The sequence below is a fragment of the Schistocerca nitens genome, chromosome 8 (genome assembly GCF_023898315.1).
Source record: "Schistocerca nitens isolate TAMUIC-IGC-003100 chromosome 8, iqSchNite1.1, whole genome shotgun sequence".
NCBI classification, from domain to species: domain Eukaryota; kingdom Metazoa; phylum Arthropoda; class Insecta; order Orthoptera; family Acrididae; genus Schistocerca; species Schistocerca nitens.
In genome coordinates, this window is record NC_064621.1 from 121,326,667 (window position 1) to 121,341,078 (window position 14,412).

A 14,412-nucleotide genomic window follows, 5' to 3' on the forward strand; every position below is an offset into this window, starting at 1 on the left:
AAATACTAATTTCTGTATTGATGATAGTGTTAATGCATTTAGTAAAAAATATACACTTCTTGGATGCTGCACACTGAGTTACCACTGATTTAAAACATGCTGTGAAAAGTTCTGCATAACCTCAGGAAACAATTTTTAGTTGCTTCTTGTGATATAGTGGATCAGAGTGGGGACTGGCCTGCTCACTCTTCAGTTTACAGAGAGACTGGAAACAGTATACCTTCCCCTGACCTGTGAATTGACTGACAAAGTGAGATACAGCTCATGGGCCCTTAAATTTAAGTAGAATCTGAACCAGGGGGCAACTTAAAATTTTTGACATATGTTGGTTTCAAATCCTGAACTTTTAGACTTTTCATTTCAACCTTGCACTCTGAATCACCTAGCAACCCACAATGGAATACTAAATGATATGAAAAGAGGTAGAAAAAAATCTATTTGGCTACTGAACTTCTATACTTTAGGCACTGAGCTACCAAATCTCAAACATAGAGCAGCTGTTTGCTTCTGAACAGTGACAGTAAGACACTAACACAGAACATTAAACCGAAATTTAATAGAGCCTGTTTGCACCATATTTATAAATTATCTGACTGTTATGATATTTACCCAAAAAAGTATGAAGAGAAAGAAATGTTCCTCCCTTAGCCTGATGGGAGGAAAAGCTTAGTGTTACTTATCTTGGATCATGGTATTGATGGGATTGTATTATTATCTAGTTTTACAATTAGGCTTTAAGGAATCCAGCTGCCTACACCTGCAATGGCGTCATTACTCACTTTCCTTATGAATTTGTGTAACAGAACTATAACTAATGCATCTCAATGCATGTTTATGATGCACTCTAAATTTTTCCTGTTTTTCTAAATATCTTAAAGATAAATGTAGATTTTTTTTCTATAACCCCCCCAAGAAAGCTAGAAATGCTGTTCAGTATTTAGCTTCTGGAAGCGAAGTTATTAGGACTGCGAACACAGACATAAAAGTATAAGATACTATCCTAGCCTTTGAAACTATTAGTACCTTCTACAGGAAGAAAAAGAGGGATAGTACACTGTAGTTTAAAAAGGAAAAGCAGGTCACTCAGATCCCAGGGCCAGAGAGGACCCACCTGTTAGAGACAAGTATCTCTCTTGCACACCTCTATGCAGCTACACTGCGCTGGCTGAACACACAATGCCGGGATTGCAGTTCAGCAGTTGGACTGGGGTGAGGTGTTGGTTGGGTGGGGTGGGGTAGGGTAGGGTGGCTACAGGAAGAAAGTGGCAAGAACTGAGAGGACTGGTATATGGAGGTTCATAGGGAGACAGTCAGTGTGCAGGAAAGGAATGTTGGAGGGAGTGGTGGCAAGCGTGTAGGACATGAATGAGACACATGGGCACTGGATCTGGTGAGTCATTCAGCGACGGTGATGGTGATGTGAAGGTGCCTGGAACTTTCTTTACCATACTTACATTAATATTATGAAAATCATCATATGACGGAGATGCTGACTCCCAGGCAGCAGCAGCAGTAGTAGTGCATGACGGGAGAGGCAACTGGTTGGGGGAGAGGAGAAGGCTGCGGTGGGGAGGGGGAGGAATAGCAGGAAATGGATGGGGGATGGTGAAGTGCTGCTGGGGAGCATGCAGGGACAAGGTGGAGAGAGGGTACGGCAGCTAAGTGCAGTCAGGAGGTTAGATGGTGGGCGGGGGAGAGATGGGGGAGAGCTATGTAGGGCTGGAATGGGAACAGGGAGGGCTAGATGGTTGAGGCCAGGATACATAGGATACATTGCAGTGAGAATTCCTGCCTGCATAATTCAGAAAAGCTGGTGTTGGTGGGAAGGACCATATGGCACAGGCTGAGAAGCAGTCATTGAAATGAAGAATGTCATGTTAGACGGCGTGCTCAGCAACAGGGTGGTCCAGTTGTTTGTTGGCCACAGTTTGTCGGTGGCCTTTATAATATTGTGTATCCTTTCATAAAATTGTTACATTCCATCCTGGATTTTACATTGTTACATTCTATTAGTTACCTCTAATGAAAGATTTTCTCCTCTCATGCTGTAGATCGTGTTTGACTTTCCAACCTAATATCTGAATATACCTACTTCCCCATTCTTTGATCAGTGAAGGCATGGTCGAAAAAGTAGACTGCTTCCACATGGTAATTAAGATATTTTCCTAGCTTTAAATGGACATTTTTTCCTAAGACATGTAGAACAGTGTATGTCACTTAAATCACCTACTTCCATTTCTCATAGAAACATATTTTATTATTTGCTCTATCAGCATTACTAATATGATAAAAGTGAAAAATTACCTTGAAACTTTTGTCGGATCAAAACTCGTTCGCCCGTGCAAAACTCTACGATTGTTAAAGGCAACAACATCTCCGGGCAGTAAATGAAATCGCAGTTCTGATGATTCTTGACGCATTCGATCGGAGAAAAGCTGTTGACATTTTGGGGGAAAAAATCAATAAATACACCAAAACGGAGTAGCTTTACCAAAGTTGATGGAAAACAGAAAAATTATCACTAAAAACTGACAGTGTAATCATAAGCTGAAAAATTACACCAGTCATAAAATAATAAAAATGAAACTTCCACCAATAATTTCATGAGTTTATATGATGGAACACAGAAAATAACTGAAATAGACTGAACAAGCTAACTCCATGTAACATCCAAAACTTTTCTATATTCTTATAGACTCAAAACTGAACCCAAAATACAGGAATAATACCTGCACGATGAATTAACACATTTGTAGCGTACCGGCACTGTTAGCAGAAAAAGCTGTTAATGCCTCTCACATTGTTATCACTTTCAATAAAAAGCAGGACACAAAATCAGTCGTCGCAAGAGGAACAGTAGCGATAACAGTCATAAAGCAATGGAAATGAAACTTCCTCAAAGCATACAATGAGTTTCTGTTATTATGATGATGGAGGAGAAATTGTTTTCTACAGTTCTGGAGGAAATCTTTTTTTGTCTATGATATGGAAAGCTCAGGCAGCATGGAAACAATTTGTGAGTAAAGGAAGCAATTCACCAAACAGTGGAAGTGTTGAATCATCAATAGGCACACAAGAAACAATGAAACTTTGCAAAAAAAAAAAAAAAAAAAAAAAAAAAAAAAAAAGAGTCCTGAGGTTTTACAGACGTGTTTATACTCTGGCTTGAAAAAGGATTCATCCAAAAGCTAGTGAAGTTTCGTTCTTTTATTGCGCATGACGATTATTTGGCGAGTTCTTTCCTTTACTTACAAATTATTAACTTTTATGACTGCTCTGGAACACATTGAAAACACTTCCCATTACAACATTTTGAGTTGAAAGAGCTGCATGTCTTTGAAGAAATTTAAAGCAATCATTAATTTCAAGAATACTACAGTGTTGTAAAAACCAAAATTGCTTTATCATGAAGGGCAAAAACATTTTCCAACCACTATGAAAGACATGTTTGAAAGATAAGGATCTCCAGTTTAAGCACGCAAAGAATCACAAGATTTTGATGTCCATGATATACAACTTTTTTTTTTTTGTATAAGCTGCTGTTATGGCTGCTGAAAAAAATTTAGTTACTTGCCATTCAGAAACCCAAATTTACTGACATGTTTCCTCTTCAAAATATATGCAGAAAGGTTACAAAAGTCATGCTGAACACAGCTTTTATTTAATTACCATTTAACAAAATTAACAACAGTTTAAAAGAATGTACATTAAAATTGAAGCTTCATACACAAGGTATAGCATCATATAAAAGTAATGTCATCAGAGTACAACTGAGTGAGACAATGTGATGTTACATAGAAAGAGCAGAACACTGTCACCAGGTGGCATGAATAGTACCACAAGGTAGCACTGAACATGTTCAACTGTCAAATACAGATGCAAAATTATTTAAACACAAAGCGTATCAAATAGGATGTTATACAACAAAGACCATAAAACACATTGTTACAATATATCAAAAGCAGGAAAATTATAATGAAAATGAAACCCAAATCTAAATTAAAGCATAAGGATGGGGGAGAAACCAGGAAAGCTAGATGGCACAGTATAAAATGTATCGTATTACATAACACGTACATTATGTTTTACAAAATACAGAATCTTCTTAAGCTGCATTGCTAAAACAAAGTTCAAATGGCTAAAATTAAGAATGGAAAGATGTGGGGAAAAAGAGGTGCCAATTGAAGAGTTCTTTTGTTTTTTTTTTTTTTTTTTTTTTTTTTTTTTTTTTTTTTTTTTTTTTTGTTAGACGTATTCACGAACAGTGAATAACATGACATAATAATTAATTAAAATAAATATAATTTTAGTAATAGATAACATTGATAAAAAGCATAAAGAAATGTGTGCAGCTACATTGCAGAGGTTAAAGAGTAAAATCAGTTTACATGACTAATTATATGATGCTAAAATTTGTATGAAGTTAAATTATTGTCAAAACTCTGGTTGAAATATACCATTGCAAAATGAGTGAACATTAACAAAATGACAAACAACAGAATGTGGTCCATATTGGATTTACATAGGCTGTGTATGTAATTTGTGACTGCCAATAAAGAGTGAAGATAAAAAAAGTGGGGAGGGGGAGAGGGGGAAATAAATAAGAGTGGGAGGGTTGGGGTTAGTTAAAATAAAGAAGAAGAAAAGAAAAAAGAAACAGAAAAAGCTCAAAAGGAATGTTGGTTGGTTGATTTGGGGGAGGGGACAAACTATGAGGTCATCAGTCCCATCAGGTTAGGGAAGGATGGTAAAGGATATCGGCCACGTCCAAGAGGAAGGGACAACATGGATGGGAGATAAAGAGAATGGTGGCACAAGAAAACAATTTAGTATCACACAAAAGCAGAAATTGGTCAACAAACTGTAACAAAAAGTACAGTTACATTGAACATCATATAAAAAGTGGGGGGACGGGGGAGTAACAAAGGTACAAGACTCCCATATAAAAAGGATGAAAGTATGCAGGAAAAATAAAAAGAAGGATATACAGTAGAACCTGGAAATAATCTACACGTGCAACAGGCCATCAATAACAATCAACAATCAACTGTGAGCTGACCCTGTTTAATTGTCTGTTTTAATGTCTGAAGAGAACTATTAGAATGATGAATATAAATTTCAGACTCCTCAGGAATGTCCAAATCCCATCCTTTTGAAGCAATATGCAAGAGTTCCAAGCAGCCATTAATTGAGGACAGAATGCGTCCTTCATTTTTTAAACGTGGACCAAGGGCGCTGTTGTTTTTACAAGTTGTTGTTGTGGTCTTCAGTCCAGAGACTGGTTTGATGCAGCTCTCCATGCTACTCTATCCTGTGCAAGCTCCTTCATCTCCAAGTAACTACTGCACCCTACATCCTTCTGAATCTGCTTATGTATTTATCTCTTGGTCTCCCTCTAACATTTTTACCCTCCACATTGTCCTCCAATACTAACTTGGTGATCCCTTGATGCCTCAGAACATGTCCTAACAACGGATCCCTTCTTCTAGTCAAGTTGTGCCACAGATTCCTCCTCTCCTCAATTCTATTCAGTAATCTATTCATTAGTTACGTGATGTACCCATCTAATCTTCAGCATTCTTCTGTTGCACCACATTTCAAAAGCTTCTATTCTCTTCTTGTCTAAACTATTTATCCTCCATGTTTCACATCCATACATGGCTACACTCCATACAGGTACTTTTTTTACAAGTATGTCACATAAACCACAATCAATTTTGTATATTCCAGAGTTTTTAAGTTTGTGTGTCCTGCTACCAAGGCAAAAGCATAAAAGTAACCCAATACTTTTTTTTTACACTATTTTTTACATTGGCTTAATTGAAGCTCTAGCCTATTTTTTCACAAACTGAGCAAAAGTAAGATAAGGAACTAAATTTGGTTTTCTCAATAGATGTGGTTTTCGCCTGTTAAAAAAATTTTATTTCTCATTGCACGAATAAAGTTTTCAGTATATATAATTTGGTATTGGTACTTGTTCCTGGCACAAAAAAGGAAGCAGTACCAATAATGAGATAACAAGAATCAATGCATTTTCTCAACACTAGTTCAATGTTATTTTAAGGGGAAAAATACATTTGATAAATACATAAATGCTGATGATCTTCACTGACATGAAGTGTATTTTAACTTACCTTATAGGCATGGTAAAAGGGAACAACTATGTGAGATGGTGTTTGGAGAGGTCCCATGGTTCGATTATTGTAATGTATCTCTGTAATATCGCCATCTTGATTCAAGCAAATTACTGGCCACAACTGCGAGTAACGTTTCTGAAAGAAAGATTTACAGTCTAAGCCAAATTATAAGAAATAATTTTATTTATCTGCCTTACAGTGGATGGAAAAATGTGAGTCTAAGTTGTCTGGTTACAATGTTGATGGCTGCAAAGCTTTACTCTGAGTAACAGTGCAATTGGTAAACACATAACATGAGGAATTATTAATGAGGAAAGAGCTGCAGCAACCCGCCACAGTTCAGCATTCAAATTTATTTTATTACAGTTTATTAGTGTTGGATGACTATCTACATAAGATGCACATTTATATCTACAATTCACAAGGCAAATAGAAGCCCAAATGTTGTGTAACATGGGATTCTACAAGATAACATATTGCACTTTTATTGTCTTAGGCCGATGAAAGATGTTCATGCATGTTGAGAATGTAGTCTCAGGTCGTTGTTAAATCTGTGACATCCCACAGTGCATTCTCATTTTGAATGTACAGGTGAAGTGTAAGTCACATCTGCTCCAGACATTGCCAAGATGCAACAGTGAGTAAACCCCTCCACCTACTGTGGCGGAGCATTTTCTCATTAGCTGCAGCAGCTTGATGGTGCCTTGGGGGCCAAGGAACAAAAGGGTGTGTGTGCAAGAAAGTAAATGATTTTAAAACAGTTGAAAGTTGGTTACATAAAAATAACATTGATTGAATGAATGGATTTAATAGCTGATGTCAAAGCAAGCCACATATATTTTGGAATCTGTCGCTGAGCTACGAAGTTAGATAGATCTGTTCATCAGCTACTGTAACTGAAAACTGTACATAAAATGCAGAAGAGGTGACGCTAAATGATTAATGTCAATATGGTAGCTTGGGCAGATTACAGCTCTCTTCCAGCACCGACATGTCACGACAGGGTTACAAAGTCCAACACAGCCCTGTTACGCTGCATGGTAGGCTCACAAAAGTGATTAACTACAACAGCCACCCAACTTTCTTTACAATGTAAAGTGAACATACGAGGTGGAATCCAAAATTTTCGAGACTGATGCTGCCATCTGGAAAGTAGGAGTAGTAGATCTTTGCACCGCTAGGTGGCATTAGCTGCATATCTGATGAGTAAGTGAGCGGAGTGGCATTCAGCTGGGAGAATGTGTTGCATGTCCACAGTAATTACCGTGATACTCTGTGTTTGGTGTGTAGCAATTTTACGATGGATCCGCAAACAGAACAGCGCATGTTTATCAAATTCTGCGTGAATCTTAGGAAAAGTGCTATGGAGACCCTTGCAATGACTTGATTATGACCCAGAGACAACGCAACAATCATCCCAGTGGAAGAGCCCGGACTCTCTAAGATGCAAAAGAGGGAGACAGGTGAAGACCAAAGTGAAGAGCATGATCATCATTTTCTTTGATACCAAGGGAATTTTGTATAAAGAATTCATCCCACCCAACCAAACAGTGAATTCCGCATACTACTGGGACATTTTGTGACAGTTCCACGAAAGCATGCAGCGATGATGGCCCGAATGTTGGCATCAAGGGAACTGGCTGCTGCATCATGACAACACACCCTGTCACACGTCCTTGCTCACCAGGACCTTTTTGGCAAAAAGCAACATGACAGTTGTACCCCCACCCACCATACTCACCTGATTTGGCACTTTGCGACTAGGCACTATTCCAAAACTGAAACTCAAGTTGAAAGGCCGTCAGTTTGACACTCTAGAGAGGAATCAAGAAGCATCACTGGCGGTAATAAACACCCTCAAAGAACAGGACTTCCAGTCGCAGAAGTGCTGGGACCGGTATGTACGTGTGGATGGGAACTACTTCGAGGGTGATGGTAACCATTAGTCCAAAGGTAAGGTTTCAACAGATGGCAGCACCATTCCCAACACACTGTTCACAAGGTACAACATTCATTAACCCAACACTATGGAACATCACTTGGCTCCCCGGTGCAGGAAACAAATTGAAAGAGAGTAAAGGAGATAGTAATTGCGATTTTCCAAGAAATTTTATTGAAAAAAAGAGAAGAAGGTATGACATAGCTGCGAGCAACACAATTCAATAACTAAGAAGATATGGATGGGCTCACGTATTGCTATTGGCTAAAGTGATTTGAATAATCAAGACGAGAGAAGTTTATTCAGTGCTGAAACTGAAGAAGCACCCTTTCAAACTATGAAAGAGGTCACAGTGTTCCCACACAGGCTGTACTTCGATTGGTGAAACTTACTGAAAACACACGGAGAAATATTACAGGTGACAATTGGTACTCATCAGTAGAACTTGTCAATGAATTCTTTAAAAAAAGGGCCTCACATATGTCAGCACACTGAAAAGAAATAAAAAGGAAATACCACATCAGTTTCCACCTAATAAGAAACTATGTTTGAAGACAACTGTTTATGATTTTACAGATAACATGAAACATGTTCCCTTTGTGCTCAAGAAGCCAAAAGCTGCAATTCTGATCTCTTCTATGCACCATGTAGTAAACAAAGATCCTCAATATAATATTATAAAAGGTGGTGTATACTGCCCATTCCTCAAGTTGTCGGACGAGAAGACACCTTTGGCCATTTTCTTCAGATTAGTGAATGATGCTTATGATGTGAATTCTTATGTGGTACATAAAGCTTATCAAAAGGAGAAATAAAGGTGAGATTGATCTTCATGAAGACTCTAGCAAGACATCTTGCTGAGACTCGTATGAAGCATAAACCTTCTATAGGATGCTCCCCGCAACAGTTGAGTGACACCATCACAAGAATATTTCACATACAAGATGAGCCGCAGACGCTGAAAGAACAATTTGAGGAAAAAAAAAAGAACGTGCCCTTTGCCTTCCTCGTCTGAAGAGGAAAACAACATTTCCTTGTCAAAAGTGTGGTGTCCCAATTTGTTTGGAGTGTTCAAGGAAGGTCTGTGTGAAATGCATGCAAGCTGAAAGTGACTAAAATATGATTCAGGATCTCGTAAGACTATGTAATTAGTCTGTACTTGTTCTTTCAAAAGTAAAAAGTGGCAAGATTTTGCCCTTTATTGAATTACAGAGTGGAATAGATGCTTCCAGAATGAGATTTTCACTCTGCAGCGAAGTGTGCGCTGATATGAGCTAGATATGAGCTAGATATGAGCTGATATGAGCTAGATGCTCTATTTTGAAATGATGAGCAGTAAACTCAAAGCTGAATTTGCATCCAATTTCTAATAAATGAGGTGTATTTTTCCAACTAGTTACTTTGCAAATCTGTAATATTATGTCTCTGACAATAATCACTGAGTGAGTAGAGAGCTGACTATCTACTGTTATTTTTGTAACACACAAATTAAAAACACACCACATATTTTGATTGAGTGATTAACTGAGAGAGTATGGGACCATACAGCGAGGTCATCAGAAATGCGAGTCCAAAGGGGGTTACTAAGAAAGAGTATGCTAAAAGTGAACTGATAGAGGAGTCAAATTATAAAAGAATGAACATTAAACACACACAGTATATGCATAAAAGGTGGGACCAAATCTAAAAACTGGAAAAAGGTGTGTGTGTGTGTGTGTGTGTGTGTGTGTGTGTGTGTGTGTGTGGGGAGGGGGGGGGGGGGGGAGATCACATGAAGACTGCAAAAGCAGTTCCAATCACAACCAACCCGCCCCCTGTCCCAAGACGAAAGGAGAACCTTATACTTGGAAATAAAAACCACTTGCACAGAGGAAACCGAGGACCAGGTCTACCATCCACGGATCATCTGCTAATATTAAATTTAAAGAAGCAGGAAGACTATACTTAGTACGAAGGGTCGAAAGAAGGGGACATGCCACCAATATGTGAGATATCGCCAGTCTGGTGCCATAACCACATTATGGGGTGGATCATTACGTAGGAGGAAACAATGGGTGAGCCGGGTATGGCAAATCTGTGGTCTAGGCACCATCCAAATGCGGGGGTGGGGGTTACAGGAGGAAAGACACGGAGCGCAGTCCAGTGAGTGCAGATGGAGATCCTGGCAGAGGGTAGTGAGAAGCATGCCAGCCGGCAATCTCACCCGTGGGTGGGTGTTAAGAGGGAGACATCCCTCATTGGCGAAGAGCACAGGGTATACAGGATGGTCAGAGAATTGGCTCCGTTGGACGTGTAGAGGGAAATCCCTGCTTCTGTGAGGAGACTATCATCAGGTCATCAGGATTAGAGGGAATGGCACCAGTAGCCAGAGGCACCCCACAATGATGATCAAGGAGTTTCAAAGTGGAAGGAGCTGCTGAGGCACAAACCTGACTACCATAATCGATTCTGGACAAAACCAGGGCACGGTAAAGATGTGTGGGCCAGGAGGCGGAGGGCATTAAGCTTCTGCATGCATGTAGTCTTTAGGTGACGAATGTGGGGCAGCCATGTTAGCTTGTTATCAAAAATAAGGCCCAAGAAAGGGGGACTGTGTTACAACATCAAGGAGCTCATTGCCTAAATAAAGTTCTGGATCAGGGTTGTACTGTGGGTCAATGACAAAAAATGCATAACCCACATTTTGGAGGAGGAAAACTGGAAGCCATGGGCGGTGGCCCACGTAGAGGTCCATCGGATGGCGCCTTGGAGCTGGTGCTCAGCAGACACCAAGTGGGAGCTGCACCAAAAGTAAAAATTTTCAATGTACAACACCGGGGTAACCAGAGGTCCAACAGAGGTTACAAGCCCATTTATGGCAATGAGGAAGAGCGTGACACTTAGCATAGAACCCTGTGAAATACCATTCTCCTGAATCTGAGGGGTGCTGAGTGAAATGCCAACTCCAACCCAGAAGAGCCGGTAAGATAAAAACTCATGCATAAAAATCGGAAGGGGACCACGGAAGCCCCAGTCATGGAGGGTAACTAAAATGTGATGGCAACAAGCCATGTCATTCGCCTTATGTAGGTCAAAGAACACTGCGACAAGGTGCAAACGGTGAGTAAAAGCTTGTCAGATGGTTGAGTCCAATCGGAGTAAATGGTCAGTTGGAGACGGCCCTGCCTGGAAGCCACACTGATTTGAGTACCCAACATAATCTGGAGTAGACCATCCTTTCAAGCAGTTTACAAAGCACATCTGTAAGTCTAATGGGGGGCGGTAGTTATCGAAAGACGTTGGGATTTTCCCGGGCTTAAGGACAGGAATAACTATACTGTCTCGCCTTTGTGATGGAAAAGCACCCGTGAGCCAGATGTGATTGAAGACCCTGAGGAGCTGTTGCCTCTGGGGAACGTCCAAGTGTTGAATCGTCTGACTGTGAATGGAGTCTGGCTCTGTGGCTGTGTCTCGTGAAGAGCTAAGAACCTGCACCAATTCCCATTCATTGAAAGGAGCATTGTAGGGCTCAACGTGGTGTGGGATGAATGGAGGGGGGGTCTATTCAACTCTGCGTTTCTGCTGGAGAAAGGCAGGAGGATAGGAAGCGGAAGATGATGCCATCACAAAGTGTGTCGCAAGGTGTTCTGTGAGGACCAATGGATCAGTGCACAGAGCTCCTTGGATGTCCAGAGCCTGGACAGTTGACTGTTGCTGGCGGCCCAGAATGCTACAGACCTTCAACCAAACCTGCAATACAGAGTCATATGTCCTCAGGGAGGAAACACAGCACTCCCAGCAATCCTTTTTATTCTGCTTAACAATGTAATGAGCCTTAGCACAAAGATGCTTAAAAGTGAGGATGTTTGTCTGGGAGGGGTGTCGCTTAAATAGCTGCAGCACCCATCAGTGGTCCTGGACAGTGACTGCAATGTCTTTGGTCCACCATGGTACCAGCAGATGACGAGGGGGTCCTATGGATAGCGGGACAGCAGTGCCAGCAGCATGGAAAAGAGCGGCAGAGATGCCTTGCGCGACTACATCAACAGAATTCGAGAGGGAGGTGTCAAAGTGGACAGTAGACATGTATAAAGGCCAATTGGTCCTGCAGAATGCCCAACATGGAGACCTGTCTGCCTGGCGGCAGCAGGGGAACGATAGTGTCACTGGGAAGTGGTCACTGTCACAAAGGTCATCATGGGATGACCAATGTAGGGAAGCCACGAGTGCAGGGGAGGAGATTGCGAGATCGATAGCAGAGAAGGTGCCATGAGCGGCACTGAAGTGGGTAGGGGAACCATCGTTGAGGAGACACAAATCGAAGTCCATGATAAGTTGGTCGATTAGAATACCCCGAGCCATTGATGTAACACTCCCCCACAGTGGATGGTGGGCACTGAAATCCCCAAGGAGGAGAAATGGGGGCGTTTCTTGGAGGACAAGACAGAACGCAGAATAAGAGGAGACAAGACATTGCATTTCTGGTAGGTGACAATAGCAGCCGTTGCAGTTCCACTGGATGAGCGTGTGGCGTGAGTCCAAGGCAGATATGAAGGAGCCAAGGAGGAGGTCAGCTCACTTGGTCAGTAGTTGTCACCGACAAGGATGGAATGACATCCATAAATAAAATATCAGGTTGCAGGAGGGGAGTTTGCACCTCTGGGGGCATCGGGGACGCATTTGGTTGGGATTTATGTTTCTTCTTCTTCTCTTTCTGAGGTGGAGGCGGACAGGACACAGGGGGAGTAAAGGCATCTGCAACATCAAGAACCGAAAGAGAGCGGGCGACCTTGCGGCCCACAGATGGTACGCCTCATGGTCGAGTGGTGGTAACAGTCTTCTGGCCTGAGAGAGAGGGAGACAGTTCCTGGGAGGGAGCCCAATCACTGGCAAATGCCGAAAGGGGGGCACTTCTTCAGCAAGGGTGGGGCGGGAGGGGGGGTGACTCCCTGACGGGAGGTCACACAAATGGCAGGACAGGTGGAGGGGAGAGTGTGGCGGGGCTGGGGTAAGGACGGGGGAGGAGGGGGGAGGAGGAGGAGGAGGAGGAGGAGGAGGAGGAGGAGGAGGGGGGGGAGGGGGAGGAGGGGGGAAGGGGTGGAGGGGGGAAGAGGGGGAGGGGGAGGGGGGAGGGGAGGAGGGGGAAGGGGTGGAGGGGGGAAGAGGGGGAGGGGGAGGAGGAGGGGGGAGGGGGAGGAGGGGGGAGGGGGGAAGAGGGGGAGGGGGGAAGAGGGGGAGGAGGAGGGGGGAGGAGGAGGGGGGAGGAGGAGGAGGGGGAGGGGGAGGGGGGAAGGGGCGGAGGGGGAAGGGGAGGAGGGGGGAAGGGGAGGAGGGGGGAAGGGGAGGAGGGGGGAAGGGGAGGAGGGGGAAGGGGAGGAGGGGGGAAGGGGAGGAGGGGGAAGGGGAGGAGGGGGGAAGGGGTGGAGGGGGGAAGGGGTGGAGGGGGGAAGGGGAGGAGGGGGGAAGGGGTGGAGGGGGGAAGGGGAGGAGGGGGGAAGGGGAGGAGGGGGGAAGGGGAGGAGGGGGGAAGGGGAGGAGGGGGGAAGGGGAGGAGGGGGGAATGTGAGGAGGGGGGAAGGGGAGGAGGGGGGAATGTGAGGAGGGGGGAATGTGAGGAGGGTGGAAGGTGATGAGGGGGAGGTGATGAGGGGATGGGATGAGGGGATGGGATGAGGGGGGGATGGGATGAGGGGATGAGGGGGATGGGATGAGGGGGAGGGGATGATGGGGATTGGGATGAGAGGGAGGGGATGAGGGGGAGGGGATGAGGGGGAGGGGATGAGGGGGAGGGGATGAGGGGGGACGGGATAAGGGGTGAGGGGATGAGGAAGAGGGGGAGGGGATTGAGGGGGAGGGGATGAGGGGGAGGGGATGAGGGGGAGGGGGAGGGGGATGAGTGGGTGTGTGTGTGAGGGGGAGGGGAAGAGGGGGAGGGGAAGAGGGGGAGGGGAAGAGGGGGAGGGGAAGAGGGGGAGGGGAAGAGGGGGAGGGGAAGAGGGGAAGAGGGGGAGGGGAAGAGGGGGAGGGGAAGGGGGGAAGTGGGGGAGGGGAAGAGGGGGAGGGGAAGAGGGGGAGGGGAAGAGGGTGAGGGGAAGAGGGGGAGGGGAAGAGGGGGAGGGGAAGAGGGGGAGGGGAAGAGGGGGAGGGGACGAGGCGGGGACGAGGGGGAGGGGAAGAGGGGGAGGGGAAGAGGGGGAGGGGAAGAGGGGGTGGGAGGTGAAGAAGGGGGTGGGGAGGGGAATAGGGGGACGGGAAGAGGGGGAGGTGAAGAGGGGGAGGTGAAGAGGGGGAGGGGTGGGGAAGAGGGAGAAGGGGAAGAGGGGGAGGTGGGGAAGGGGGAGGGGAAGAGAGGAAGAG

General features: G+C 44.1%; 1 protein-coding gene across 3 annotated transcripts in view; it reads right to left on the bottom strand.

Moving 5' to 3' along the window:
* The window catches only part of LOC126199185 (gamma-butyrobetaine dioxygenase-like), an 80,829-nt gene that overhangs the window by 6,797 nt on the left and 59,620 nt on the right, over positions 1-14,412 (bottom strand). For all 3 annotated transcript variants that reach the window (XM_049935964.1, XM_049935963.1, XM_049935962.1), the window contains exons 8-9: positions 6,135-6,272; positions 2,305-2,435 (exon numbers count right to left, since the gene is read on the bottom strand). In XM_049935964.1, the coding sequence (XP_049791921.1) occupies positions 2,305-2,435; positions 6,135-6,272 (269 nt within the window). The remainder of the gene's footprint in view (positions 1-2,304; positions 2,436-6,134; positions 6,273-14,412) is intronic.